This window comes from Ciconia boyciana, chromosome 5, assembly GCF_034638445.1.
Source record: "Ciconia boyciana chromosome 5, ASM3463844v1, whole genome shotgun sequence".
Lineage (NCBI taxonomy): Eukaryota > Metazoa > Chordata > Aves > Ciconiiformes > Ciconiidae > Ciconia > Ciconia boyciana.
In genome coordinates, this window is record NC_132938.1 from 82,454,440 (window position 1) to 82,481,766 (window position 27,327).

A 27,327-nucleotide genomic window follows, 5' to 3' on the forward strand; every position below is an offset into this window, starting at 1 on the left:
TATGCTCTCCTTTTACACGTACTTTCTGGAAATTCCCGGCTGAGTTTAAACTATGATTTAGTTTAAACGAGGGTTAGATGTCTGGAGGTGTGACCCCTGGGTCTCTATTATGAGAATAGTGGTCTCAACAGCCCCTGGTTTTCCCTATTTCTTTGGTAGGAGGGGAGGAGGTCTTCCCCTTGGCACGGCACGGGGGAGACTGGTCCCAGTCTGAGCTCCCCAGTACTGGAAGGACTGGGATGAACTGGAGGAAGTCCAGCGTGGTGCCACTGAGCCGGGCAGGGGCTGGAAACGGTGGGCTCTCCCGGCCCCCCACAGCCGTCCTCGGGGAGAGGATGGAGCCAGGCCCCTCTCGGAGGTGCCCGGCAGCAGGATGGGAAGAAAAACGTTTCTGCCGTGCGGGTGCTCAGTGCCGGATCAGGCCCCGAGGCTCTCTCCGTCCTCTGAGGTGCTCCAAACTCCAAAGGCAGTCCGCGGTGATGGGACTGGCTCCGAGCAGCAGGTTGGACCTCACCTCCGCTGCAGTGTGACACCAGCTATCGCTTACCCACGCTCCGCTTGTGTCCCACTGCGGGCAGGTCGTATTACTTACCCTTAAGATGGGAGGCTTAAATTTTTGCACAAATAACTTAAATCTGACATAGCAGAGCCCCTCCTGCATCGCTGAACCTCTCCGGCAAGAGCAGGAGTGCTTCTGCACAGGACAGGGGACCACGCCGCTTGTCTCCTTACTCCTTCCCGGTACTAAAAGTGAAACCAGAGCGGCTTGTGTCGTGCCGGCAAGCTGCGCCAGCAGCAGAGCAGCTGCCAAAACCTAGTTTCTTCAGGTCCCAGCCCATGTCTCTGCTCTCCCACCCCAAACCTGCCCCCGCCATCCTGCCCCTTCCCAACTACGGCACAGGGGACGTGGTCGGCCGTAGCGATGTGCACGGCAGAGCGGGCGCTTTGGGTTGAGGCTGGCTTTCTCGGCTTCCCATGGTGATTTGGAGGAGTCCCATGGTGGGGAACCATGTGTGGGACCAGGTGGGCTGCATCAGCTCATCCAGAGCCCATAAATAGCCTTGGGGCTGTGCTGGGGGAGTAGGGCATGGAGTGAGGGAGCAGGTAAGGCTTCCTCTCCCTGCCTTTGGGGGTCCTTCTAGAGAAAGGTGCTTTTTGGAGGTGTTGCAGGGGGGGTTATGGGCTGTGCTGGGCACCAAGTGGTGGTTTTCCCCTGGGGGCTGCTGTTAAAATGAGGGAACCTGGGGGGATTGCGTTGTCTTCAGAAGGTGAAGTGTAGAAGGAGCATAGCTTGGCTCCTTGCTGTTTCCCCCAGCCTTGCGTGAGTAGGGTTTGGGGTCGGACACCCTGGGGAGCATCTTTCTGAGGGGATACGGCCGGGGGAAGGGGCTGGTTTGCTATGGGACTGTGAGTCCCTGCTGCTACAGGCCTGTTGAGTGCGGTGTTCCCGTGGTGCTAACATCTCTGCTTCACTTTAAGCTCCTGTAGATCGTAAGAAGGACTGTCCTCTTCCTTGTGGATGATGCTTTTGGTTTTTCCGTTGAAGCTGCCAGCAAGACTCCTTGCTGCTTTGGAGCACCCTCCAAATGCGTGCCGTCACCTGGTGGTTTCACTGCTCTCCCTGGATGGAGACCTGCTCCCAGGTAAGCCCTGAGGGCCAGTGGGTCTCGTATCAGCCTGGAGGAGTTGTCATCTCAGAGCTTGGTGGTCTTGTAGGGAGATGTCCAGCTCGGGCAATGGAGACGTGCAGAGTATTGTTTTAATGGGGAGGAAGCAGCAGCCCTGGGTGTGCAGGGGAATTCGGGTGCCTGCTGCCAGCAGAGCTCGTCCCACCACCACCACTGCTGCTCTGCTGGGTCTTGCTGGGAGGCTGCGGCTGCCTGGGGTGCAGGGCATGGCTGGGGGCACCTGGCCCCTGCTACCCGAACAGCTCCCAGCCCCGTGGTGACTGCCAGCAGCTTGGCACAGTGGGTTTGGCTGCCCAGAAGCGGGACAAAAAAGGTTCAGTTGGTGCCACTTGGATGTTTTCAAGGTGCTCGTCTTGCTTGAGTGTTACTGCTTGAGAATCGACTTCCCTCTGGCTTTAAAAGGACAGGGGGGGTTAAATGAACTGTAAATGGGATAAAAATGTGATGTCAAATGATGTTTTTGAGATGAATCTGAGGAACGTTGTCTTTTCTGTATTATTAAAGCAGTTATAGTCCTACTCCTCCTAAAGAGGAAGGAAAAAAAAAAAATCCCTTGACCACCTTCTTCCACTGATGGCAAATGCTGGGTTAGAGGCCGTTTCCATAGGCAGCGCAGGCAGCAGGGGCTGGGATTTGGGTGGTGGCTGGAGAAGCGGAGATGGCATGGAGATGTGCTGAGGGCATACAGCCGAGCTAGGAAAAGGAACAAACAATACATTCCTCCCTCTATTAAAAAAGCCACGAGTGAATGGATGCTCAGAAGAAGGTTGGGGAGCTACATCTAGTCCTCGTGGGCTCTGAAACCGGGGCGGGCTCTCTCTGCAGATGAGCGTGGCAGTGTCCCCGGCTAGGTGATGAGTGCTCTGGGTTGATGGCAGAGGTGTCCCCACCTTCTGCTGCTCTGTAAGCAGGTGATGAAACAGTCTTTGGGTTCCTCGCAAGCAAGTCATGCAGGGCACGGGGTTGTTGTAGGTATTATCTGTGCTCCCTGTGTGGATGGGGCTCAAGCCTGGCTTCATCAGCACCTGGTAGCCGTTGCCTTCAGAAGGTGGGGAGGTGTTGAGCACCTAAAGTGCTGCTGGAGGTGGAGGACACGGGCAGTAACTTGCCTTTTACGTGTCTCTAAGTGTTTGTGCTGGCGGGTGGAGAAATGGAGACTGCGAGGTCCACGCCATCTCCTTGGGAAGGGCTGGGCTTGCCCACCCTAACTGGGGGCTGTGTCGCAACCCCAACGCCTGTGCTGGTGAGCCTTTGGGCAAGGGTGCTGGTATCCCACCGGGTCCGATAGACCTCATGGTTCTTTCTGGCAGGACTTCTCCCTCCAAGAGGAGCACTGTGGCCATGAAAGCCTGAGCGCTGCCGGTGATGGTGGGCCACGCAGGATGCAAACCTCTTCAGCCAGCAGATGCTGCTGGGGGTGGCTAGAAGCAGCAATCCAGGCTTTAATTAAAAAAACAAAAACCAGAGCAGGCAAATTCTCCCTGCAAGCAGCTGCTAGGGAGAAACAGATGCAGCAGCTTGTTCATTAACTCCATGAAATATATATTTAAAGAGATATGCTATTCCAGGGCTGCTGCTGAGGTCATGGCCTTGCAAATGCAAGTGGGGACAGCTAGCGGAGGAGTGGATCAGTTCGGGCCGAAGGATATACGTACGGTGGGTGTTGCTGCTGGGGAGCACAGGGGGACAACACAGGCTTGTGCCTTGCCGAGGTCGAGGCTGAATTTCTGTGCATCTTGCAGCTATCATTTCCAGAGCGCTCTGCTCATTACCAGCAAATTATTTCCTGTTTGTGGTGTGGGGTTTTGGTTTGTTGTGTCTTGGGTTGGGTTTTTTTTTTGGTTGTTTTTTTTTTTTCCTGCAAAAGTACTGTCAGTTTATTTAGCTGATAAATAATACCGTGGTGCAGCTGGGAAGCCAACTGTGGAAAACTCAATAGCGAAGTAGCCTTTGACTGTTGCTAACTGTAAAACCCTGCTGGTCGAGTCCACAACCAAGCAGATTTGATGCTAAATGGTAAGCTAATGTTATCCTAGCTGGAAATATTTCTCTTTGGGTTCCAACCACGAGAGGAGGCTGAAAGAAAACCCTTAGTTGAGCTGAGCTCTGGAAGAGCAGCTTTGTCCCCAGCTGGACTTTTGCATTGGGTTGAGAAGGAAAATGATCTTGGGGCTGGGATCCAGCTGATTTTGACCTTTTGCTCTCCTGCTTTTGGTATTTGCCTCTGCAAAGTGAGGGGGGGCAGCTGGGGAACCCGATACCACCAGCTGAACCGCTGTACCGTGCCTTTAGCTTGGCACCAAGCCCTTAACTTCCTTTGCCAGGGAAATAAATTGCGTTGCGCAGCAGAAAAACAAATGGCTTTCTGAAGGTGATAAAGATAAATGTAGCGGATCAAGACAGGAAAGGAGCTGCTATATGGGATGGAAGGGCTTCATTCCCACGTCCCTGGGGTTCAGTCCTGTCCTCCCAGGGACTGGTGCATCTCGGGAGGCTGGTCCCCTGCATCCTGGCCCCTCTGCTTCGATGGAGCACCAGGGGGGATGCAGGGCAGGTTGTGGGGCAGTCAGACCCATGATGGGTGAGCTGGTGCTGCTTTTCATCCCTGCTGTGGGCTGGCATGAAGGGGAGAGACATGATATTGACGGGCACGGTGCCACCCATCTCCATCATACCGTGTGCTGCCCGAGTTTGGATGTGCCCAAGAAGCCGAAAGCTGCTGGGAGCAGGAAGGATGCTTGGATCAGAGGGATGCGGTGGTCTTGGGATGAAGGCTGCGTGGTGGCTGGGCCAGGGCTTGCCCGCTGGCTAAGGGAGCTGTTGCAAAGCTGTCCTTAATGCTGCAGGGCACGGCTGCGAGCTCCCACGCTGCCCGCCACCAAAATTGAGCCTTGCTTGCTGGTGTAGGGCAAAACTAGGAGCAGACGGGATTATCGCTGCCTTGTGGGAAAAATGTAGTGTTCCAGCAGGCGCAAGGGCTGCAGGCACAAACAAGGTCAGCGGAGCTATTAATAAAGCCAGGGCCTGCCAAAGTATGCAAAACTCAGGAGCGGGACTCGTTAAGCCAACGAGCAGAGCAATGCAGGACCGGGAGGCTTGGCTGAGCCCTCTATCCCTGTGGGAAGGTGCAGGGCAATGGCTTGGGAGCAGTGGGGAAAGGGCATCCCCAATTTTGGGCTGGAAGGACGGGTTTAATGACTCTGGTGTGGTTTTTGGCTTGCTGGCAGAAAGCAGGTAAGTGTGGTCTGATGGCCTTGGGTCCAGTAACGTCATTTTAGGGGAAGTAAGGGTATTGCATATTAAACCTCCTGTACAGCCTTCCCCTCCCACGGGCTCCTCTCAAGCTGGATGCGTGCCTGGGGATGGGTGTGTGGATGCAAGGCTGGAGCTGGAGGGGTGCTGGGGTGGTACCTCCGAGCTGGAGGGGTGCTGGGGTGGTACCCCAGGTGCTGGGGTGGTACCCCGGAGCTGGCGGATGCTCGGCTGGTGGCAGTGGCTGTGAAACTCAACCCTAAGCTCTATCGAAGCAGCAGCAGCGTGTGGTTTTGATCTGCATCCCTTGGAGGGCTTGGGGAAGGGCAGGGAGTGTTCTGCCGCTGGCCCCTGCCTCTTGGGTGGGAGAAGACCCTTCCCTGAAGCTGTGCAGGCTCCTCCTTGCTTGTGCATGCTTAAAAATCCCTGTCCCGCAGCAGGGGAGACCTGGCTTCCCCAGGGCCGAGGCTGATGTCTTGTCCCTGCCTGGCTGCAGAGAAACCATCTGTTTTTTCCTTTCCGACTGGAAGGAACACAATTAGGGAAGGGCTTGTCATGTCACGCTATTTATAACTCGGAGGGCTGGCAGAGCATCTGTCTCTCCAGCTCCGAGCAGGGCTGGCTTAGCCCAGGGGTGTGTTGGGACCTCTGCGCTGGAAATGGGGTGATTTCATTGCTTTTTCTCCTTGATGGTCCCACTCGGAGTTGGCGGGGAGTTTGCACGTGGGACTTGTAACTTGTCACTTTACACGGTCATGAAATAGTTGCTCTCTGACACCTGAACCAATTCCTGCGAGGAGCTGGCTCTGGTGTGGGTGGTGGAGGCTGGAGCAGAGCCTCTGGGGCACCTTGGGGTGCTGGTCCCCCCACTTTCCTCCTCTTGCTCATCTCCTACAGCTTTTGAGGACAGGAGTCCCTCAGGGCTGATGGCATTGCAAGTCCAGGTCCCTGGAATACAGCTGCTGCCCGGCTGAGCAGATGGGATAGGGTGAGTGGAAGAAGTCTGGGTGCTCTGTGGAAAAAAAACCAACCCCTTTCTAAACCTGTGAAATAATTGCAGAATAATGGATTATCTGAAGACTTGTGAGAAATGGTTAGGGGCCTTCAACACTTACTTTTCTGGTTGTGCTTGCAAGTAGCTTTGTTGGCAAAACAGAGTAAGAAATTAAACACCTGGAGCTCCTGGCTGTTTGAAGCTGCTGCAGTGGCTTTTGGAAGAGGTGGAGGTGGCAGGGTGGTGGGTGGGCTCCAGCATGCCCTTGCGAGGTTGCTCACCCAAGGGTGAAGTCCCACCAGAGGCTGCTGGCTCTTGGCTGTGTCCCTTGACCCAGGCAGAGCTGCTGTTTGCTTGCCAAAGCTCAGACCTTTACCCTGCCCTGGGTGTGCTGGGGCAATGGAGAGCAGAAGACCTCCCCAGCTGGGTCTTAGCTTGTGTTGGGCACCTGAGCCTGCTCTGGGCTGATAACACTGAGCTGGCTTCATCTCCACCTCAAGAAGCTTACAATAATGGTTTGCTGCAAGCTTTTCCTGGGGTGAGGGCCCTGGCTAGTCCAGCTTGGACTTTCCCTTCACCTTTGAGGTCCCTGGGGGAGGTAGCTCCAGGCTGGCTGCTGTGGCCCTGATGGGATGGGAACCTCTCCCACGCTCTCGCTGGTGCTCTGGTTGGAGCTCCAAATCCTCAAGCACAAGGTATAGCGGGAGAGGGCAAAGGTGTTTTGCTGACAAGATGTTTACCTTTTTTTTTTTTTTTCTCTGGGGCTGGAACATAATTTTTTTTCTGTTTAAACATTGGGAACTGCAGCATCACCTCTGCTCAACCAATCCAGAGGGGTAGTAAAAAAAAAAAAAAAAGGGCTAAAAATAAAAATGCACAAGTCTATAGCATCCAGGAAGATGAGCTGGGTGGGCTGAAGGCCAAGTGGTTTTATTGGAGGTAGTTGTGAGTCACGAGAGCTGAAGGAAAGGGTTTCCCTGAGCCGCCTGGTACTTGAGAAATGACCTTTGAATAGGAGCGGCATCTGCAGACGACAGCAACCCAGCGGCGTGTGCTGAACGGGCGTGCAGTGACGTCGGGTCCTTGAGTTGCAAACTTTCCGGTGGTTTTTTGGTGGGAAGTCACTTGTTGGCGGCTGGGGCTGTAGGAATGTGTAGTGCAAGGACAAGGTGATGCCTTCAGCTCTGGTCTGAGCTGCTGTGTGCTCAACATGCCCTGCTCTCACCTGGGGGGTAATGACTTCATCTAACGAGCGTTATTGCTCCTGGAGGCTGCAACCAAGAGCTATCTCTGCTAATAAGTCATTAATACTTACTCCATTAATTCCACCAAGAGTCTGAGAAGATGCCACTTGGAAACATGTTGATGAGATCTTAGCAGATCTCACAAATAAGCCCAACAAAAGCTCAATTATTGAGGCCAGATGGAGCCTGGAAACGGTGATGAGAGCAGCCTGCCGGCTCTCTGCTGAGGAGAAGGCAGAAGACCCTGAGAGGGATCCCATCATCCGCAGTGCTGCTGCCTGAAAAGCCGGGGGAATGGGATGTTCTGCACGGAGCTATGTGAACTATTTTTTCCTATATAAATAAAATATCTCTGAGATGAAATTGAGCCAAAGGGGGGGAGGTGGGAAGCCTCTGGTAAGAATGGGCGTTTGCTATTTTTGTAAATAAAACAAGCTTGTGGCAGAGAGTTTTCCTCATCTCTTTTTTTTTTTTTTTCTTAAAAAGAGAAGAATAAAAGAAAGTCTTTGTTTTTATGGCATGTCCTGGCTGTTTTTTTTCCCCCCTTCTTCCCTGCCATAGTAGTGTGGGAGGACAGAAATCCCTGGGTGAGCTGGAGGGTCTGAGGTGGGAGGACGAGAGGGGTGTATGCAGCCATCGCCTTGAACACGGGCATCCTGCCTTTGAGGGCATCAGTCCCCATAATAAAGTGCTTTTTCCACTTGGCAAGTGCATCTTTTTTTTTTTTTTTTTTAGGCTGTCTTGCACCTTGGCCCTTGCTGGCATACAGTGCTGTAGACATAAACCCTTTATCCATGTCGCAGGGTGGATGCCTAATGAATAAATGAAGTATAAAGTTTGGTCTAGCTGTGGTGTGGGCACCCAGGAAAGCCCTTGGTGCGGTCTCAGCACCGGCTCCCTCCGTCAGAGCTCCGTCACAGCATCCTTCCTCCAGCAGACCCAATCTCCTGGTACCTTTGGAGTCCCTAAATCCAGCAAGCGGCTGAATTTGGCTGCACATTTCAGGGCAGGCACTCTGTGATGGGGCTGGCCGAGTTCAGTGGAGTGGCCAGCAGGCCTTGGAGAGAGCTCTGCCCATTACGTGGGGTTAGCTGAAATAACTCCCGGCTCTTTATTCTTTGCAAGGTGATATGTTTAACATCGGCGCAGAGGGCTGACTTGCACCAGCCTCGTGCGGGCAGAGTCAGGGCCTCTCCGTGTCTCGCTCACGGTCCCCGCCTTCATCCCTGTAGCTTTTATCCGAGGCCGATGCCGGGTTTCACCCAGCGATGCCTTGGAGCTTTATGGGTTGTATCCCGCGGTACCCGGCCTGGCAAGCCCTTCCCCAGCTGGTTTTGGCCCCGGGCTGGGAGCCTGGCTCAGCTTCGCTTACCCCTTCCATTTTAAGAAGGATGCTCTGAGCTGCGGGAGCAGTTCCGCAACACGTATCCCAGCCTGCTGGTTTCAGATCTGTTTCTAAACTATGGGGATGAATGTGACGTATTTATTTATGATTTGCTGCTTGGAGTCGGCGGGTAACGGCCTCACGCCTTCCTCTCTACCCACCATTAAAAAATGCAAGGAGTTTTGCAAAAAGCCCTTTTTCACCGGCAAAAATAAGGCTGAAGCTCAGGCACGGCGTAAATATCTCGATAAAGGCTCCTGGCCGGCTGTGGGGGAGAGTGTAGGAGAGGCACCCTGAAGAGGCACCCTTCCCCAGGCCTGAGGCTCGGGTGATGGGCTGGGAGGCTTGAGCTGTGTCGGGAGGCGGGATGTCCATCCTTTCTTCTTTTACCTTACCTGTTAGGTGAGTGCTGTGGGGCAGAGGCTTTGCCTCGCTGCTTATACCACATCAGGGAGCAAAGAAAAAACCCTCGGGGATGGTTTGTGGTCCCAGGCTCTTGCGGAAAGCGAGGAATCTCTTTTCACCCCGGAATATCCCCAAAAACACGTACAGCCTCTTCCTTGCATTGTAGGCAAGAGGTATTAATTCATTTTAAGCATCCAAGCGTAGGGTTGAGCGGAAAAGCGGACCCCGCGTGCCAGCCTTGCGGACCCGCAGCTCGGCAGCGCTGGGGACGAGACGGCGTCTCCGGCTTTTGCCGCTGACGCAGAGATGAAGTGTGAATTTGCACGGGAAATGAGCCCGCGCTGATGAGGTCTGGTTTAATTTTGTGGCCAAGCCTTCCTGCTAGAAACTCACAGTGTCCTGCAGAAGGTGACACCTGATTTCTTTTCTCCTTCATGAAAAATAAATTTCTTCCTCTAGGGATTATCTTTTTATTAAGTGAAGGTGAAGGCTTTTCCTCTCCCTTTATTCCCTCACTTATTTTAGCAGCAGCGTTTGAGCAAAGTGAGTGATTTTTTTTAATAGTTTGGGTTTTTAATGCTTTGGGGCTTTTTTTGTTTTTGTTTTTTTAATGCCTGCTCTTTGCTGTTGCTGGACAATATTGAGCTGTAGCTCAGGTGGGGTTTTAAAGCGGACGGACTCCCCGATGGGCAACTTCTGGCTGGCAGGGGCAAGGGAGAGCCTTTTCTGCGTGGTTTTGGGGAGGGCGACTGCAGCACCACGCCGTCCCATTTATTCCAAGAGCAGAAAGGTGGGGTTTGGTTTTTTTTACTTAGTTCATGGTTTATCTTAGCTGAGGTGGCCTAATTCGCTGCTGCTTGGCTGCCAAAAAGCCAACAGGGCGTTTTGCTCATCCCAAGCATCCTCAGAGCTGCTAACGGTGCTTCCTGCCTCAGCATCGCGTTCCCCGCGTCCCCTGCCTCCCTAAACCCATCCCGTCTCGCCGGAGCCTGGTGGGAGCAGCCAGCGGCTGGCAGGATGCTGGCCAGGCAAGGGGGCGAGCAGGGTACAGAGCACCCCTACCAAAAATCCCACCCCGTACACGCTCCCAGCCCCAACAGCTGCCCAGGTTTATTCTCCGTTTCCACCCCGTTTGAACTAAAAGAGGGCGAGGAACAGCTCGGTATCCGCAGCGTAGCGGGTAGGCTTAGTGCCAGCAAATCCCGCACCGAAGTCTCGCTGTTGAGCCGGGCTTCAGCCACCCAACCAACGCCAATACAAAAAGGGAGGTGAAAGGACGGGCCACTAAAGAGGCTGAAAAAGGCTTGGAAGGAAAAGGAAAAGGCATAATGATTGCATTTTCTTTTGGGAAGCGGAGCTGGAGGAGACGTCCTCATTTCTCCTGACCTTTTCAGGTGGCTGTTACGGTGCCAGCCGCATTTATTACTCTCGTTTGATGAAAATCAAGAGATGATGCATCTGTTGCGGGAAGCAATCATGCAAATGCCCCGAGCTTTGATGTTCCCCAGGACGCTTCGTTTAGCAGCCGGGCCGAATGGCAGAGCCTGTTTCCCAGCCTGCCCCGCTGACGTCGATTACCCCGAAGCAAACCAGCACCTGTGTTTCGGGTGAGATGGCAGCTCGAGCCTCTCCTGCCTCATCTGTTCCCATCCCGCAGGGAATGGCCGTTGCTCCTTGGTTGCCCTCCCTACACGGGCAAATGCCCTGCAGCTTCAGGGCTTCAGAGGTATCTCGGAGAATACCCTGATGAACCTCATGCCCTCCCCGTGCAAGAAAACAGTCGGTAATTAAGAGTAGGGTCATAAAATGCTGCAAACTGGCACATCTCTACCTGCACAGGGGTGCTGCTGCCTTCCCCAAAACCCCCCCAGAAACTCGGTCGTGCCACCGTCTTGCCGAGGGTCTGCAGGAAGCGGCCGCTCTGCAACCTCCAGGGTGATGGTGACCAGCTCGGGGGGCTTGCTGGGATTCCCCAGACCCTTTCAGCATCATTTAGTGCCGATTTATTTATCAAGGCCGTGTGGGCTGAGGGCTTTGCTTTTCACTGCCGGGGGATTTAGCCGGAGGCAGAAGCGGCCGAGCGAGGGGACGTGGGCTGGGGTGAGCATCCCCTCCCCAAACCAGCCGTGCCATCAGCCACCCCCCGGCTTGCGCACTAGTAGCTGAATGCATAACTTGGGGATTAAAAAAACCACTTCGCTGTATTTCAGCGGCCAAGTTTTTCAAAGATTAAAAATAAAACGGCAGAGCAAGCACCCACATGTGTGAAACGGGGCACTTCTCGGCCCAGGAGCGTGGGTGGTCAATGCACCCTCCCACGGGCTCCCGGGCTGTGTTGGGGGGGGGGAAAGAACCACAATTAAATGGAAAAAAAAATGAAATCACAAGCTTCTGCACAGAAGCACCTGCAGGAAAAGAAAGGGAGCAGTGATGGAGCAGACCCATATCTGCCCGTGGTCCCTGGCGAGGCGAGGCGAAGGATTTCAAGCAGGGCGATGCCGGGAGGTGATTTCAGAGGAAGTGGCACGCGAAAGCACAGGAGACCCCTGCACGCTGCTGGCTGCGGCTCAGCAGCCCCCGTGTCCCTCCCCGAGCCATGGGGCAGCAGCATTTCAAAGGATGCCACGGCACTGGCTGAACCTCCATCCTCCCCCTATCCCTTCCCCCTGGGGAATTTCGGTTCCCTTGCCTACAAACCGAGTGGCCGACGTGCCCCGGGACCCAGAGTTTCCTACGCAAAGGCCAAAATTCAGGTTTATTGTGGGCGCTGCACGCCCGCCCTCCTGTTGCCTGTCATCTGCCGGACCCGCCGTAATCCTGCCCGCAGCGATGGCTCAGCACCCGGGCATCTCCTCGACAGCGGATGCTCTGCTGCAGAAGCGCTTATAAATTAAGGATTTTTTTTTTTTTTTTCTTTTCCTCGGCCCTGCTAGGAGTCGTCATAGAGAGGGTTGTTGTAGTTGCCCCAGGAGCCGTAGTCGTGGTCATCCAAAAGCCTGCCGTAGGAGGAGTGCCTGCCAGGGGAAAGCAAACCGCCCGGCGTTACCAGTTGCTTTGGTGGTTTATTAGTTATTTTACCATGGGGCGAAAAAAAATGCATGCAAGTCTTCACTAGGTCAAGCTTTGGGATATGTTAGCAGGAAGCACCAGGACAGAAAATAAGCCCAGGCAGGATTTTGCCCCCGTTGAAACCAGACTGGGACATGCCAGGGAATTAAAACAAGACCTTTGCTCGTCTCGGTTGTTGGCAGAGCCTCATTACAGATGCTCAGCGCTGGGCCGTGCTGCTGTTCATTGTCTAAGTCATGGCAAGACCCGTGGCAGCAGCATGCCCTGGGGATAATTACTGGTTATGACTATGCTGAACAGCGTCTCCGGCATTTGAGCGAGGCTGTTGTAAAACGAGGAAGAAAAACTCTGCTTTTCAATATAGACGCGGTAGAAAAATGCAGCCGTGCTGGGACTACGGGCTGCACATCACCCCGCCGGGCTTGGGGACAGCGTTTCCCGGGGGCTTTGACCCCGAGCATCACCCTTGCGATGGCGAGAGGGGCTGCAGCCTCGGGGGGGTCCCACGGCTCGAGCACCCCGCCAGACAGGCACCCCGAAAACAGCCTTACCTGATCTTGAGGTACGCCGCCGCCCCGAAAACCAGCACCACCACCACGATGACCGTCACGGTTATGGCCACGATGCTCCCTGCGGAGGGAGGGTCCATCAGAAAGGGCAGCGCTCAGGCCCCCCAAGTCCCAGCCCCATCGCACCCACCCCACAGCCCGGCTGCTCCCGATAGACCCGTGCCAGCCGTCTCCGGTGGGGAGGGACATTCCCTCACGGCTTCCCAAAGCTCCTGTGGAGGATGCTGGGCACCCCTGTATTTTTGCAATGACCCCCTTCCCATAAAGGCAGGGCAGGTGGATTTGGGATAAAACACAGCTGGGCTTTGCTTGAGGGCTATGGACTTGCTCCTTGATGCTCCTCCCAGCACCAGGCAGCATTTAGTGCCGAGACAAGGCTAAAAATTGCTCCAGATCCCTCCCTTTTCCGGCCTTACGAAGCACTTTTAAGCTATCCGAGCTTGCAGAAGAGGACCGGTGAAAGCTAGTGTCAGCTTAGTGAGGTCTCCAGGAGGGAGAAGATAAACCTACATCTTCCTAACTCAGGCTGCACCCACCGTCCAGGCACTTGTTTCCTCTCACCCTTAAGTGTTTCAAGTCAAATTTGCAACTAAGGATTTTATTCACATCTCCAGGCAACCGAGGTTTGAGATCTACGACTCCTTGTCTCTACCGGTGGAGCAGATGATGTAGGCTCCTCCAGGAAAGCTCAGCTTTTGCCGAATGGTGCTTTCAGAAAGTTGACCACCTCTTCCCTTCCAATTCGGGGGGGGTCTGCCCCTCTTATCTAAGCACCCCGAGGTTGACGTTATGCCTATATACGCGTACGGAGAGGAGCGGTGCTCACCTGCGCTCAGGCCACGCGGGACCTGTTCCATGGTGACTCCAGTGGAGAGGGTGGTTTTGCCGGTGGCCGTGGCCTCGGTTGCCGTGGGGCTCGTCACAGTCACTGGGGGGGATGTTGGCTCCACGGCCAGGCTTGATGCCACGGCCACCGTCCCCAGGGAAGGGATGTCCTTGGTCAGCGCCGGTGGCTGGGTGGTGCTGGGGCTCATGAGGACAGGCGTTGGGGACAAGACCGTCCCGGGGGATGAGTACAGGTTGCTAGTGGGGAGGGAGGAGGAGGAGGAGGAGGAGGATGCAGGTATACCCATGTGGCTGGGAGCTGCCCCCAAATCCATCGTGCTTCTTGCCAAGCTGGCAGTATTTGCTGTCCGAAGACTTGGGGTTGTCTCCAAGGTTGGTGGCACTGAGCTGCGGTTGGAGGCTACAGATGGGCTTTCTGTTGTGGCGACGGAGCTCACGGTGACAGAGGCAGGAGCATGGGACAGGGCCACCGCGGGGGTGGCGTTGTGGCCGCCCCCCTCCACCGGCCTGGAGGACGCCCTGTCTCCAGCAGGTCCCGTGGACATAGGCAGCAAGGGCTGGCCAGGAGCTGGCGTGGGGACAACTGCACCCCTGGAGCCCGGCCCCGCTGGGACCCCCTCTGAGGGGAGGGGAGGGCTGGTGGGGGTGAGGGACGACGCTCTGGAGTCATCGCCCAGTCCTAGGAGTGAGACAAAGAAGTATTAATAAACGGGGAAATCCTTGGGGCAGCCTGGGGTTTGGGTGAACGCTAAAGCGTTTGGGAATGAAGTTTATTGTTGCGGAAGCGCTGAGCGCCATCTAAAACAAAGAGATGGGAAATATCCCTGCGTAGCTAGAGGTGAGGTTTAAACTAGACCGCTTGCCCCAGCATAGGTCAGCACCGTTTTTCCCCCGAGGTTGGGATCCCCCCCATCCCCAAACGTCCCCTCCATCTTCCCAGCATCTCCTCCCAGCAGCCAGCAAAGCAGCAGGGGAGCGAGCTCCTCCTCAGCAGCAACCACCGTGCAGCTGGCAATGATAACACAAGACGCCTCTTTCTCCTCTCCCCCATTTCCTTGTGCATTCATCTGTCTCCATTTCTTAGCACGAAGATGAGTCATTTTTTCCTCTATCCCCACCAGCAGACTGCTGGGGCTTGCTTTTTTTTTTCCCCTCCCCCTTTCTGCTCTCCAGGGCTAAACTCAGCCCCGGGCCAGCGCTAGCAGCTAGCTCCCTCGGCGTGGCTGGGCCAAGGGAAGAGCGTGCCAACGCTACGTGACATCGGGAGGGATTTTTATTCCCATGCATTCATTTATTTACACCCCCCGACCGTCCCTAGCCCAGCACCGGGAAGAGCAAGAACTTGCTCCGGTGCAAACAAGCTGCAATGAACTAATTATTATATGAGTGTGGAAGACAGAAAAAACAACTCAGCAAAACGTTGATTTTGTGGGAACCCTGAAGCCAAACTCCCACCTCAGCTCCAGAGACAGCAGCTTGGTGCTTATCTAACTGATAACAGCAGTGAGAGCACAGACGACTACCACGGTAGCTCTTTGCGAGCAGGAGCTTGCAGATCATACGTGGCTGGGCATCGCTAGTGGGCACACAAGGCTCTCCTCCCCATCACCAAGCCACCCCCCAAGGAGATGTTGTCAACCACCACAGCCAAATTTGCTGTCCCCCCAAATGACACTGAAATGCCACCCGTGCAGGTGATGACCCAAGGTAGCAAGACAGGACCCAGCCTGCAGCAGAGAAGTGGTTTAGGTCTACCGGAGCCGTTGCTGGCCCACCACGCAACTCTGATCGCACATAAAGCTGCACCGAGAAACGGCGCTGCGGGAAGGACCCAAATTTGGGAGCGGGGGCTGTGCGATACGGAGTTCCACCAGCAAAGCCCCTCATTGCCGAGCACCCAGGAGAGCCACCAGGCTCCTGGTGCACAGACAGCACCTTGTGCTAAAGGAGAGATGGAAACACTTCGTGCCCGTGCGTAGAAATGGTGGGATGCAGCGTCGGTGAGCAGGGACTCACTAAACCATGGGTTTGGGTGTTTTCAGCCGTCGGTGCACAGAGAAGGCCGCAGGTATCTAATACAGCTTCACTCAACCTGCACACCTTCGGTGGAGGAGGACAGCAGAAGGGACCTCCAGCTCACTGCAGCGAGCGCTGGGTACATAGCACACCTTTCTAGAGAGAAAATGCCTTGGTGAAACTGCAAACATATGCTTGGCCAGGGATCTCCAGCCAGCTCTAGGGGACAGCTTCCACTAGAGCCCAAGGCATTTAGGAGCACAAGTCCCTGGCACGCTTGACCCAGAATTTTTTTTCCTGGCACTGTAGATATCCCTGTGATGGACCCCATTTCCCAAGCAGGGGGATCTAGGAGGTGGGACTGAGGCCATGGGTGCTCTTCTCTCAGGGACGGGCACTTGGAGATGCTTCTGAGCTTTCACCCTCCTCCGGCGCTCGGTCTGCTGAGGTGCAGGGCTGATAGACCTCAGTATAAGGGAGAGGAGATGGATGCCAAGCTGGAGTCTGGTTACCAAATAAGCCACCTAGCTCAGCACCTGTGGTTTCCACACCCAGCCCAACCACAGCAGCAGGGAAGCACCCAGACATCCCACCTCCTCCTTCCCAGCTTTCCAGAGCTTACCAGGCTCCTGCAAAGCTTCTGCTGCCAACAGAAGCCAAGTGTGATGAGCATTCTTCCTTGCTCAGTTCAGGCACTGCAACACCGTAAAACCAAATATTCCCTGTGCCGCTCCATCCCTTTACACAGCTCTCCACGCTGATGTGCTACAGGCAGCAAGTGCCAGGTCCCCTACAGCACCAGCAGGTCCCATGCCGGCGTGGTGGGACCTGCAAAGCACCTGCAGCAACATCTGTTAGGGACCAACACCAGTGGGTACATCTCTGGCCACTGAAAGAAACACGCTGCAAGAGCCTGCCTCTTCAACACGTTGATCTTGAGGTTCAAGTGGTTGATTTGTGTCCTTTTTGCTTTTACACTGGTACCCCCACCACCCCTTGGCTTTTCTTGACTGGGCTGAAGCATCCCCAGATGGTCTTCCCAACACACCCACTTGGGGGGCAGGTGGCAGAGGACAAAGAAGGGAGGGTACTGGCACTGCATCTCCTTTTTTGAGGGAAAGAAGGTACAAGTGCCATTTCTAGCAGGTCCACGGCCTCCCACGTCGCAAGAGCTGAAGGCGCCATCAGCCGCTACCCCAGGAGAGCACAGCCCACTGGTTTTCATGGCCGAGGGTAGGACATGAAATCCCTGGCTGACTTCATGAGGAGCATTGAGCAACAGGGTCTTTCTCAAGGATTTAACACCGTGCAGCCATCCCGGTCCTTACGCAAGAGGAGGCACGGTCTCTGCAGAGAGCAGAGGGTCTGCTTTGGAGCTGCATGGGTGGAAAGGCATATCAGCAATACAAGGTGCTATAAAGGCACGAGCGAAGAACTCAAGTCCTCTGGCCCAGCGTGCCTTGCCCCAGCTCCACCAGCCTCCCTGCGCCCGCGCTTCTGACCTCCGATAACGGGGTTATTTCACCCCGCACGCAAGCTACCCCAACCAAGTCAGCCTGCCCCAGCAGCAGTGATGCAAGGCAGCAGCACTGCGAGCGCTACTGCAACAGGAAAGCCCTCAACCTCTGCAACGCTGCCCGAAGGTGCCCGGCTGACCCAACACGGCATCGCCAGAGCAGCCTGCAGCTCACACATGCCCTGAGCAGAGCACTCAACTGTTTTAAGAGGTCTGCACTGGAGATGGCTGAGCCAGGGCAGAAATCGGCTGCCACGTGGTAGCAGAGGGTGCCAGAAGTGCCCACAAACCCAGCCCTAGCATCCCTTCACCCGCGGTGTTTTTCAGATCAGGGTTCAACATCTATCTGTATGAGTTAATCCTTTCTCCATCACACCTTGGCATTTCAGATGTGTGACTTCTCCAACAGGTAGCAGACAGCCTCTGCCGCCCACAGCACGACATGCTGCGGCTACATCGAGCCCAGACGGACCCTCCCAGAGCTGGTAGCACCTTGAAAGTTTATTACCTCTCTCTAAATTTAGATATTTCCAGTCTCTCTTGGACACAGGCAGCTGACCACCTCTCCGCAAAGCCACCCTGGTGTCCTATGCTGTTTGCTTCTGCTTTGGGTCAGCAGAGCTCTCATGGTCTGCTTGAACTTTGGGGGCAAACCAATAGGGACCTCAAAAAGCTGGCAATACCGCTAGCCAGGATGAGTCAGGAAATCTCTGATAGTATCTAAGGGGTTTAAATTCAGAGGGTGAGCCAAAACTGGATGCAGGAACAATCCTTGGCTGCTGGCTGAGCACTCCTGGCCAAGCAGGTCACAAGTCACAGGGACATCTCCCAAGAGAGCAAACACAGCCGAAGGCAGCACGCCGCTCAGCTCAGCCCCGGTTTTCCCCATCTCCCTCTGCTCCTGGATGGTCATTGCCAGCCAAGCTTTGGTTTCCAGATCAATAGTGCTGTATTAATCTCTGCCAGCAAACCCTCTGCCGTCTTCTTGTTCCCCCGAGCCATCACCTCCATGGGGTTCCAGGGACCCAGCGACTGCCCTGGGGTCTAGCTCTCACCCACAGCACATCACGCCCTCCCACGCAGGCTGCGCCCCTTTGCACCAGAAGAAAAGCCCAGCCAGGATCCCAGAGGCAATGCAGGTTCCTTCTGAACTGGGTTAGCATGAGGGGACTACAAGGACCTGGCTGAGGACCCCCTTGGCCGATAGCTCCACATGTCCTCGTGCCACCGCACCCAGCTGATGGACAGCCTGCCTTGCATGTGGGTGCTGCCTGTCCCCAGGGAGCTGGGTGGCCAGAAGAGCACCCAGCTTGTCTGCAAGCCCAGTCCTCTAAGAACACATCTGAAAAGGAAAAGAAAAGCCAAGGTGGAGGTTTCCTTGCTTCTCCAACACCTGGTCTGTAGGAGCTGCAGCTGTGAGCAGGAACCAGAGCAATGCACTGAAATAAGGGACAAAACAACACTAGGAAACTTTTTAGGACCACATGACTTCACAGGCTAAAAAAACCTCCAACAGGGTTTGTCAGAGGGACTGAAGGGTGTTAAGCTATCCAAGGATGCCGAGCATAGTTCAGCCCTGAGGAACTGGCCCATCTAATTCACTTAAGGCAGTTGACCACCCTGCCGGAATCCAGCTCAGAGCTGAGGCAGGCAGGGGACTGCCAGGACAAGATAACTGCCTAGGAAGACAGCAGTGTCACACTTCCCAGCCCCACGTGAGCTGTGAAAGGTCCTTTTTCTAGATTGTCTTCTCTAGGAGTATCAGAAACAGCCAAGAAAAGAAAAACCCAAAACCCTATAATTCAAATATCTTGCTCTTAGGGAATATTAATCCTAATCGCCTGCCAACCCAAGGAATGAGCCATCCACCTAAAGGATTCTCTCTATTTGCATGCTGTTCTCCTGGTTTTTGCAAGCCACACAAAAGTGGAGATCTCACCCTTGCAGAAGCTGAACATTTCCTGTGCTCTGCTTGGAAAACAGCTGCCCGGCCTGGGCTGGCAGCCTCTCCAGCAAGAGATTTCTCCCGCACTCCAGAAGCAATTGCAGCAAGCTTTTAAATTGTTCTCAGCTGAAATGCAGCATTAAAAAAAACAAAAACAAAAGAACATCTCCAGCCCAAGTGAATGACATCAGATGGAGCAGCCATGCCACAGCAAACAAGCATCCACTGATAAGGCAGAGATGAAGCTCTTAACAAGCTTCTCTTCATGACTCCTCACATCTGATGTAACCACCAGAAAGTCCCCATGACCTAACCCACTCACCACACGCCCGCTCTCCGCCCAAATTAACTCGGGCAACCATACCCCAGCTGCAGTAGGTGATGCTCCTCTAGCAGCCAAGGCCCCAAGAATAACAACAGCTTCTATAACATTAATATTTTTCCTCCCTCCCAGCAGCTTGTCTTGACTCTATGTACACAAGGAATCTAACCACCCTTCCTGAACAATAAATATAGTGAGGGAAGAAGCAGTCACTGCAACAAGGAGGTCTGTTGGGCACCCACAGCATACCATGCTCGTGCAGCAGCCTTGGGTCCCACTTTCCATACCAGCTCAGCAGCTGCTTGTGGGGCAGGCACTAATAAAAGCATATGACTAAGAGTATACTTCAGCACCATACTATTTTTTAAAGCAAAAACCCATAGTAATCTCACTACACACCCACAAGACCTATCTAGGGCAAGCAAAGAAAGATACCAATACAGCCCCATCCCTTGCTCAAGACAAGGGAATACATTAAATTTAGGGTCAACACAGGAAATAATTAAAACCAACATCACAAAAAAATTAAAAAACACATTAGACACAACCTACACACAACACATGTAAGAACAACCAAAGACTGTAGATGGACTTAGCTACCACACAGTTGAGAGGAGAAGCTGGGACCCAAGCCCGAGCTTAAATGGAGGTCCCGGCCCAATGGGCAGAGGGTGCGTGGGTGGGGGGTCCCAGGTGAGGTTCATTGGGGTGATTAGGGGCTATTAGCACAGTTTGGGGCTCCAACATAAAAGCTGGTGGCTGGAGCTGTGTCCTTTCTGTGTAGCATTGCTAAGAGTATAGAGACAATGTTATGGGTAACCCATTATAGGTAACTCATTGTAAATGATAGAACTAGCAAGGGAAAGGATGTGCTTGACACCAAGTTGTTCTTGCAACTTTTTCAGAAGAGCAACCAGACCCCAAAAGCCAAGGTAAGCTGCCAGGGCTTGCTCTGCATGATGTGTTTAGCAGTGCACAATTTTCTTTGCCCTTCTGCAGGTCCTGCATTACGCTGGTTCTCACCACGTAGTGATGATGGGGCAGCCCTTGTTCCTCTGGTCCTGCAGCATGTGTTGGTTTATTACCTGGTTAAGTGATACAGGGCAGTAAAATAATTTATGTTTAAATATAGGATGAGGACTTCCTGTTCATGATTGTGTTAGCTTGGCTGTGGCTTTTATGGCTGAGGATTCCCATATCTTGTGCTATTCTTCTGCAGTTCCCTTCCCCCTTGCTCAGGTGTAACTTTTATTCTGCTGTTGCTTCTTAGTATAAGTTTATTGCTTCAAGTTTATTGCTTCTTAGCTATAAAACCAGTAGGAGCTAGCTACAGATGGCAAAGGGTCACCTTGTGGTAGTTAAAATAAAACAAAACTGGCTTTGGCTTTGCATTCAACTTGTTTTTCAAGCTGTTCAGTACTAGGCTGCCTCACCTTTTCTGTCACCATGTAATTTGGGGTTTGGATGGTTCATTTCTCTCCTTTCTGGTTGGAAGGCCCCATCTGCAGCAAACGAGGCTCTGACTAAGCTCTGTAATGATATGACAGAAGGAAGAAGGAGGCTGTGGTGGTTGTCTTGGCCTTGGAACTTGTGTCTCTGCTTTTCCAGGGCACTGTTGCAGAGCCTCATTACACCCAAGAAATAAGGATGATGGCGTGGTCTGGGAGCAGTTCTGCAAGGTCTAAGCTCTGTCTCAGACCCAACAAGCTTTCTATGCCATCTCAGAGGGAGCACCCAGCTGGGCTGGTACTGGGAAATGTGAACCCCTGGGGACATCTCTGGCTGCTGTTGAGCTTCAATGAGCAAACCAGGGCCAACATGGTGGCTCTCCAGGTCTGTAGCAAAGCTCTGGCACTGTGTGTGTGTGCTGGTGACCTATAATGCTGGCAGCGGTGGGAGCACCCCTGGGTGATGTGCTGCTTCCTCGCTGCCTGCTCGGCTCCTGCTGTATCGCCTTTCTTCTCAAAGCCAGGTTGTGTTGGTGATGGTGTAAAACTGATTGTGTGAGGAGGAAGAAACCAAGTGAGAAAACCAGGGGCCAGAATCATCAACAGGTAAAAGGCAAAGCTACCCAATAACTGCATAAAGCAGCCAAGGCCATCAGATAAGATAAATCTGCAGTTGCTCTGATTTACTGGCGAGCAGAGCTGGCTTCCTGTGTGATTAGTTTTCTTCTGCTGCATGGCTGTTAAGTGGTTTAGGTGTAGTTGCTTTGAAGCCTGAAGCTTTCTGTAGTTAAGAGAAACAGCTACGTGATGGAAATCAATGTGCTGTCTCCATGTGTCCCTCACCATACAGAGGCCCCATCCCTGGTGGAGAGGCTGTCCTAAACACAGAGCTGGCCAGGGCACCCAGAGGATGCCCCTTGGCAGCCCTCCTTGAGCATCCAGCTCCCCAGGGGTTGCTGCTGAGCAAACCCATCAGTATCCACCTCCCTGCATGTACCAGCATTTCTTGTAGGTGCATAGCCTGCCCTTTGCAAAAGGCAAGAGCAAAATCCATGTGGCCAGACATATAAAGTTGGGGCAAGCTGGCAAGGAGAGTCTCCAAGTGAGGTCTTCACTGGCTGGTGGGTTATGGCCTGGCTTGGGAGCAGGAGCTGCTCTTCTCCAGGCTATTGCATGGGAGGAAGGAGCTAAGATGGGGGCCTGGCTTGCTCTTGCACACTCTTCAGACCCTGAGAAAAGCTGTTGCAGGCAGATTGCTCTTCAGGAACCAGGCAGACAGCTTCACCATCCTGCAGCCTCTGCTCTTCCCAGCTAAAAATGATAACGCCAACTTTGAAAATCAAGATGGTTGCCTGCATGGTCCCTATGACCAGCTCCTTCCTTGCCTGGGGTGGGTGTCCATGTCCTTTTCAGGCAACCATCTGCCCTAACGTCCAAACCCAGCAGCAAGGGCTGTTGGTTGCACAACAAACCCACCCTTGGCAGCAGCTGCGGGGGGGGGCCACACCATCCTCCATGCAAACAAAACCTGATGTTTCCCCCCCATTCTAAGTGTTGCTTAATTATCCAACTCATGAAGCACTTGATCCTGAAGTTGCAATGAAATTATAGCAGAAAAGAAGGTGAAGAGGAGTCTTGAGAGGTTTTTCTCCTTCTCAGAGTGACAAAGCAACCTGTGGCTACCAATCGACCTGTGTGGCCAGAGGTGTCTGATGAGGACCTGGGGTGGAAAGCCTCTGTGTTCCTGGAGAACCCCTGGCTGGCAGGGCTCTGTGTCCTCCTTGGGGTCTGTTGGCAGGCTGCTACCTTGCATGGTGGCTTTAGCTGATTGCTGGGCAGTGTGGGAGCTTTGCCCTCATTAAAAGCAGTAGTTTACAGCACCAGCTCTTTCTAAAATGATTTTTTCCTTGATTTAAAGAAACAATACTTTGGATATTGCATGTTATATTTTTGAAACACGCAAATATGGGTTGTGCTGTACTTATTTCCCTGGGATGTTACACCACGGGAGGAGAAACCATTTGTCAGCTCTTTGGGCTGGGAGGCTGGCAGGTGGACCTGCGTGCCCGTGCAGCTGGGCTGGGGCCCCTCACAATACATTTTCCCAGGGGGAGATTTTGGATATGGCTCTGGAGCCGGCCAGGCGTGCTGCAAACAGCAGCTCTGCCCAAGCGACAACACACCAGCTAAATAATTTTCCTATCTAGTCGCTAATTACTGCTTCTGGGTGCAGCTTCCAACATGCATCAGCCCTGTCCCAGCCTTCCCCGGGAGGGGAAGCAATTGGGTTCAGCAGAGGAATTTTTGAGTGTACTCTGGTATTAGAGGCCAAAAGCTGTTGCTTGCTCATTTGGGCTGGGAGAGGGGATAATTAACTACCCATCTCCCCTGTCCTTCAGCTCATAAATGGGGGAGCAGGGCCAGGAGAGCTCAAAGCTTCGTCTCCTCCATGGCAGCCCACAGCAGCCTGTGGTGCCAGGATGCAAGAGCCCCAAAAAAACAGCTTTTCCTCCCCAGAGGCTCCTTGCAGAAGCACCCAAAGCCTTTAAAGCTGAAAGCTGCCTCTTGCAGGTGCTATAAAATGTCTCAGCTGCCAGCTGGGGAGCAGTGTGAATTGCTAAAGGGGAAAGGGGGCTCGGGGCTGCAGCAACCGAGTTTGTATGGGGGCAGGCATCATGTCAGGAAAGCAAAGCAGGTGGCATTTACATCCAGAGTAAGAAGTAATAATAGGATAAAAACTTCCTTGTGAGAGATGCTATTATTTCATTATGTGGCCAGGCAAAGCCCAGCCTATTTTACTCCTGCGCAGCGATGTCTTCTCTATCACTAAGTCCTGAAGAATGAGCTCGAAGCATATTTAAATCATGCTTTTTGTCTTCTCAAGGGTGATAAATAAATATTAAGTCTTATTTCTAGGGGGGGGGGGGGGGGAAGTTGTAGAAAGCATCCAAAAGATCTGGGGTTTTGGGGGTCTTTGGGAGCAGCCTGAGAGCCATGGGACCGTACTCCAGGGAAATGTTTCCTGGCTCTTCTGCCAAGCCTCGCTGGCGTTGGTGCTTTAGAGAGGGATGGTCGTGGGAACAGCTTTGGGTTTGGCCCGGGCGCTGGGAAAAACCCGCCTCCCAACCCCAAAGCGGCCGAGGGCTGACTCCCAGCAGAGGCTGGCCGCTTTCGAGTGGCTTGCCGAGGTGGTGGCCAAATCGGGGCCAGGCAGAAGCCCACGAAGGAGGTGAGACGCATCCCTGTGGAGCAAAATGTAGGTTCATCCCCATCCCTCCCAAATGTGCTCGTGTGGAAAGTACAGAAACAAGAGCTTCTTGGCAAACTCCTCCTTTACAAGGAGAAGGATGTAGCCAGCTCTCCCTCCTCTTGCGCTAGCGGGGTCACGTATCAGGGGAAGATCTCCCACAAGCTGATGTGGTCCAGGACGATGGTCCGCTGCTCCTGCAGCCGTGGCCTCTCCAGCTGCTGTTTTGGGGACATGGCTGCTGGCTGCAGGCTTTAGCAGGGAGCTCAAAACCTCGCCCAGCCTCGTCCCCTCGCGCTGCTCTGCTGCGTGCCGACAGCAATTTAATAATAACAGCTTTGCCCGGTGTGTTTCTCCTTGCGCGCGTCCCCGTCGCTCGGTTATGCAAGTGTTTTTCACATTTCTCAGCAAGCAGCTCTTCATCTTGTTTATTAAAAACCCAGCCTGGATGGAGGGATAACCTGTGCGTGCTGTCATTCGAAAATGCTCGCTGTCGCACCGGCCAGGGACTGAACTGTCTCCTCTGACTGTCTTAGCGGGGGAAAGATGTCAAATGGGGGGTTTCTATGAAATGGGGAGGCTGATATTGTTGAGGGGGGAGGATGGCAGGAGGTGCCTTTTAGCTGGTCGGGGAAAGGGGCAGGTGCTGGGGGTGCAGGAGCCTCCGCTCAAGGCCGGGGTGAGCAATAAAAGCTCCTTCAAAGGGGCTGGCAAAGGGGGTGTGAGGCCGGGGGGTGAGCTCCGGCCCGGGCAGGGGGGCTGCCCGTGAGGAGATGCCGGTGGGCCCCTAAAGTTGTCTTTGCACCCCAGCTTCAGGCCAGCTGGGGACCCCTCTGCGGGGCAGGGGCCAACAAAAAGAGGGGCAAAACGCCTCTCCCCCGGCCCCACGGGTGTCGGGGCGGCTGGGGGGGGGCAGGTCTGCTCTGCGGAGCCCTTCCCCGGGCGTCCTGCCGGCAGCGAGAGGGGCTGTCCCCGGCGAGGGGGGCTGCCGTCCCCCGTCCCCATCGCATCCCTCCCAGCCCGGTAGCGGGGATCCCCGGTACCACCACCCCCCCCATACTCCGGTACCCCCCCCCCCCCAGCCCGGTGTGGCGGCGAGGGCTTACCTGCCGGGAGGAGGAGGAGGGCGAGGAGGAGGCGGCAGCAGCAGCCCATGGTGCCGGCGGCCCTGGCAGCCGCGGCGGGAGGGACGGACCGCCCGGCCCCGCTGCCCGCCCGCCGCCGCCCCGGGCCGGCCCCCGCCGCCGCCGCCCCCCCCCTCCAGCGCCGGGCGCACAGCGGCACCTGCCGGTACCGGGCACCGCGACGGGGCCCTGGGTACCGGGTATCGGGGACCTAGCAGTGGGTACCAGTAGGGTCCCGGGCACCGGGTGGGTCCATACTGGGCGCGGGCACTGGGATGGGGTGGTGGCAGCAGGCACCCTGCCCTGGGATGAGGCACTGGGCACCCAGCACTGGTACTGGGTGCTGAGCACCGTGCCAGGACCCGGGCCCGAGCGTGGGCGGCACGTCGTCATCAGGCGTCGCGCACCGGGCGTGGGGTGCTCTCGTCCCAGCCGGTGGCATCGGGCGGGTGCTCGGGGTGCCCTGCGACGCTGCCCCTCGCCCCTCTCCTTCCTCGGGGCCACCCTGGCTCCTGCCTGAATGTTAAAGCAATAAACGCTGCGAGCACCTCGCCGGGACACCCCTCTATCCCTCGGGGTACGTGGGGCAGCGGCCCTCTCCTGCCGCGGCTGGATGGGGTTGCCCCTGCCTGCCCTCACTACTGAGCATCGCCTGCCACATCCGAGGGGTCCGGGACCCATGGGGGGGACACCCCAGTAAGTGCAGCAAGGGGAGCCTGGCCAGAGCCAGGCAGCCAGGGCCCTGCCTTTGCACGGCGCGAACAGCTCCCAAAAATGCAGCTCCTAGCACCCAAAGGACCCAGCCGGGAGACACCTGCGGCACAGCGGGAGGTACGAGTGCCATTTTTTTACTTCTTTCCTTCTGGAAAGCGCTTTGCTGCGGGTGAAATGTTTTTAGGCTGAACTCATCTTCTCCGGGCTTTCGCGTGCTCGCTACGGAAAACGATGTCATTGAACCCGGGCCGTGGCCGAGCTATCTTTAACTGGGGTCACGCAGCCATCTATTCTATTGCATTGTGTGGTGTTTTCTCGGGACGGATCCTGGCTCCAGGCCTAAAACAGCAGGACACAAAATCCAAGTCAGCTGGCGTTTCCAGAGGAGCCGGGACACCGGCTGCCTTGCTGTACATCGGGCGGCACCGGCATCTCAGCTCTTCTTGAAACCTTTCCTCCGCTTGGGAGGAAGAAAAATAACACTGTTATCACTGCAGGAACTTGATGCCGTGGGAACCGCGTGATAATTTCCCTGCCGCTGGCCTCCCATCCTTTTTTTGACTTTCTTTTGCAGAAGGTGCTGCGTGTTTCCATGGGCAGGAGGAGGTTTCCGAGGAGAGGGCAGGGCTGGGCACAGTCCCCGCTCCCCACCGTGGCGTTGGGTGCAAACCCTGTGCCTGAGCTGGGTGCCAAGGGCTGGGCCGTGGGAGGCCTTGAATGCCCCTGCCAGGCACCGTCCTCGGGCTCCAGCTGCCACCTGCCTGGTCTCATCAGCGTGGCCACCTCTGCCCGGCCACCTCTGCCTGGTCTCATTGGCATGGTCACCTCTGTGTGGCCACCTCAGTAGGGCCACACCTGCCTGGTGACCTTTGCATGGTCACATCTGCCTGATCACCCCTGTCTGGTCTCATCAGCATGGTCATCTCTGCTTAGCCTCATCTGCCTGGTCTTATTGACGTGGTGACCTCTGCCTGGCCACCTCTGCCTGGTCTCATAGGCATGGTCATCTCTGCCTGGCCACCTCTGCCTTGTCTCATCAGCATGGCCACCTCTGCCTGGTCTCATCTGCCTGGCCACCCCTGGTCTCATCGGCACGGCCACCTCTGCCTGGTCTCATTGGCAGGGCCACACCTGGTCACCGTGGCATGGCCAGCTCTGCCTGGCCACATCTGGGGGTGACATCTGCCTGGCCACACAGGTCCCTGGGCCTCCCCCAGGGAAGGTGTGATAGTCACGGCGACTGTGAGAGCAGAGGACATATGGCCAGTGAGAGGTCCCTTTTTGGAGATACGTTCTGCCAGCCTTTCCCTGTTCCTACTGGAGAACAGAAACCATTGCCTCTGATGACATCTGCCTTGGGGCTCCAGCTCTTTTAAAATCTCTTTAAAATGCTTTTTTCCCCAGTTTTATCCAGATATGAAGGATGCTGAAGGTAGACCGTTTTCTTTTGGTGGGCACAAGGGTTTTTGCTGCCTGCTCCTCTGACTTTGCCCGCCCCACCGGGATGAAGCTGGCTCCTCTTGGGTGGCCCCGTGCCACATCCA

At 54.9% G+C, this 27,327-nt stretch overlaps 1 protein-coding gene across 1 annotated transcript; it reads right to left on the reverse strand.

The window, feature by feature from the left end:
- Window positions 1-11,694: 11,694 nt before the first annotated feature.
- Window positions 11,695-25,139, reverse strand: PARM1 (prostate androgen-regulated mucin-like protein 1). Its single transcript, XM_072861992.1, has 4 exons — window positions 25,052-25,139; window positions 13,432-14,130; window positions 12,588-12,666; window positions 11,695-11,981 (listed from the first exon to the last, which is right to left on the reverse strand). The coding sequence occupies exons 1-4, from the start codon at window positions 25,098-25,100 to the stop codon at window positions 11,897-11,899; spliced, it is 912 nt and encodes a 303-aa protein (XP_072718093.1). The 5' UTR covers window positions 25,101-25,139; the 3' UTR covers window positions 11,695-11,896.
- Between the last annotated feature and the right edge of the window lie 2,188 nt (window positions 25,140-27,327).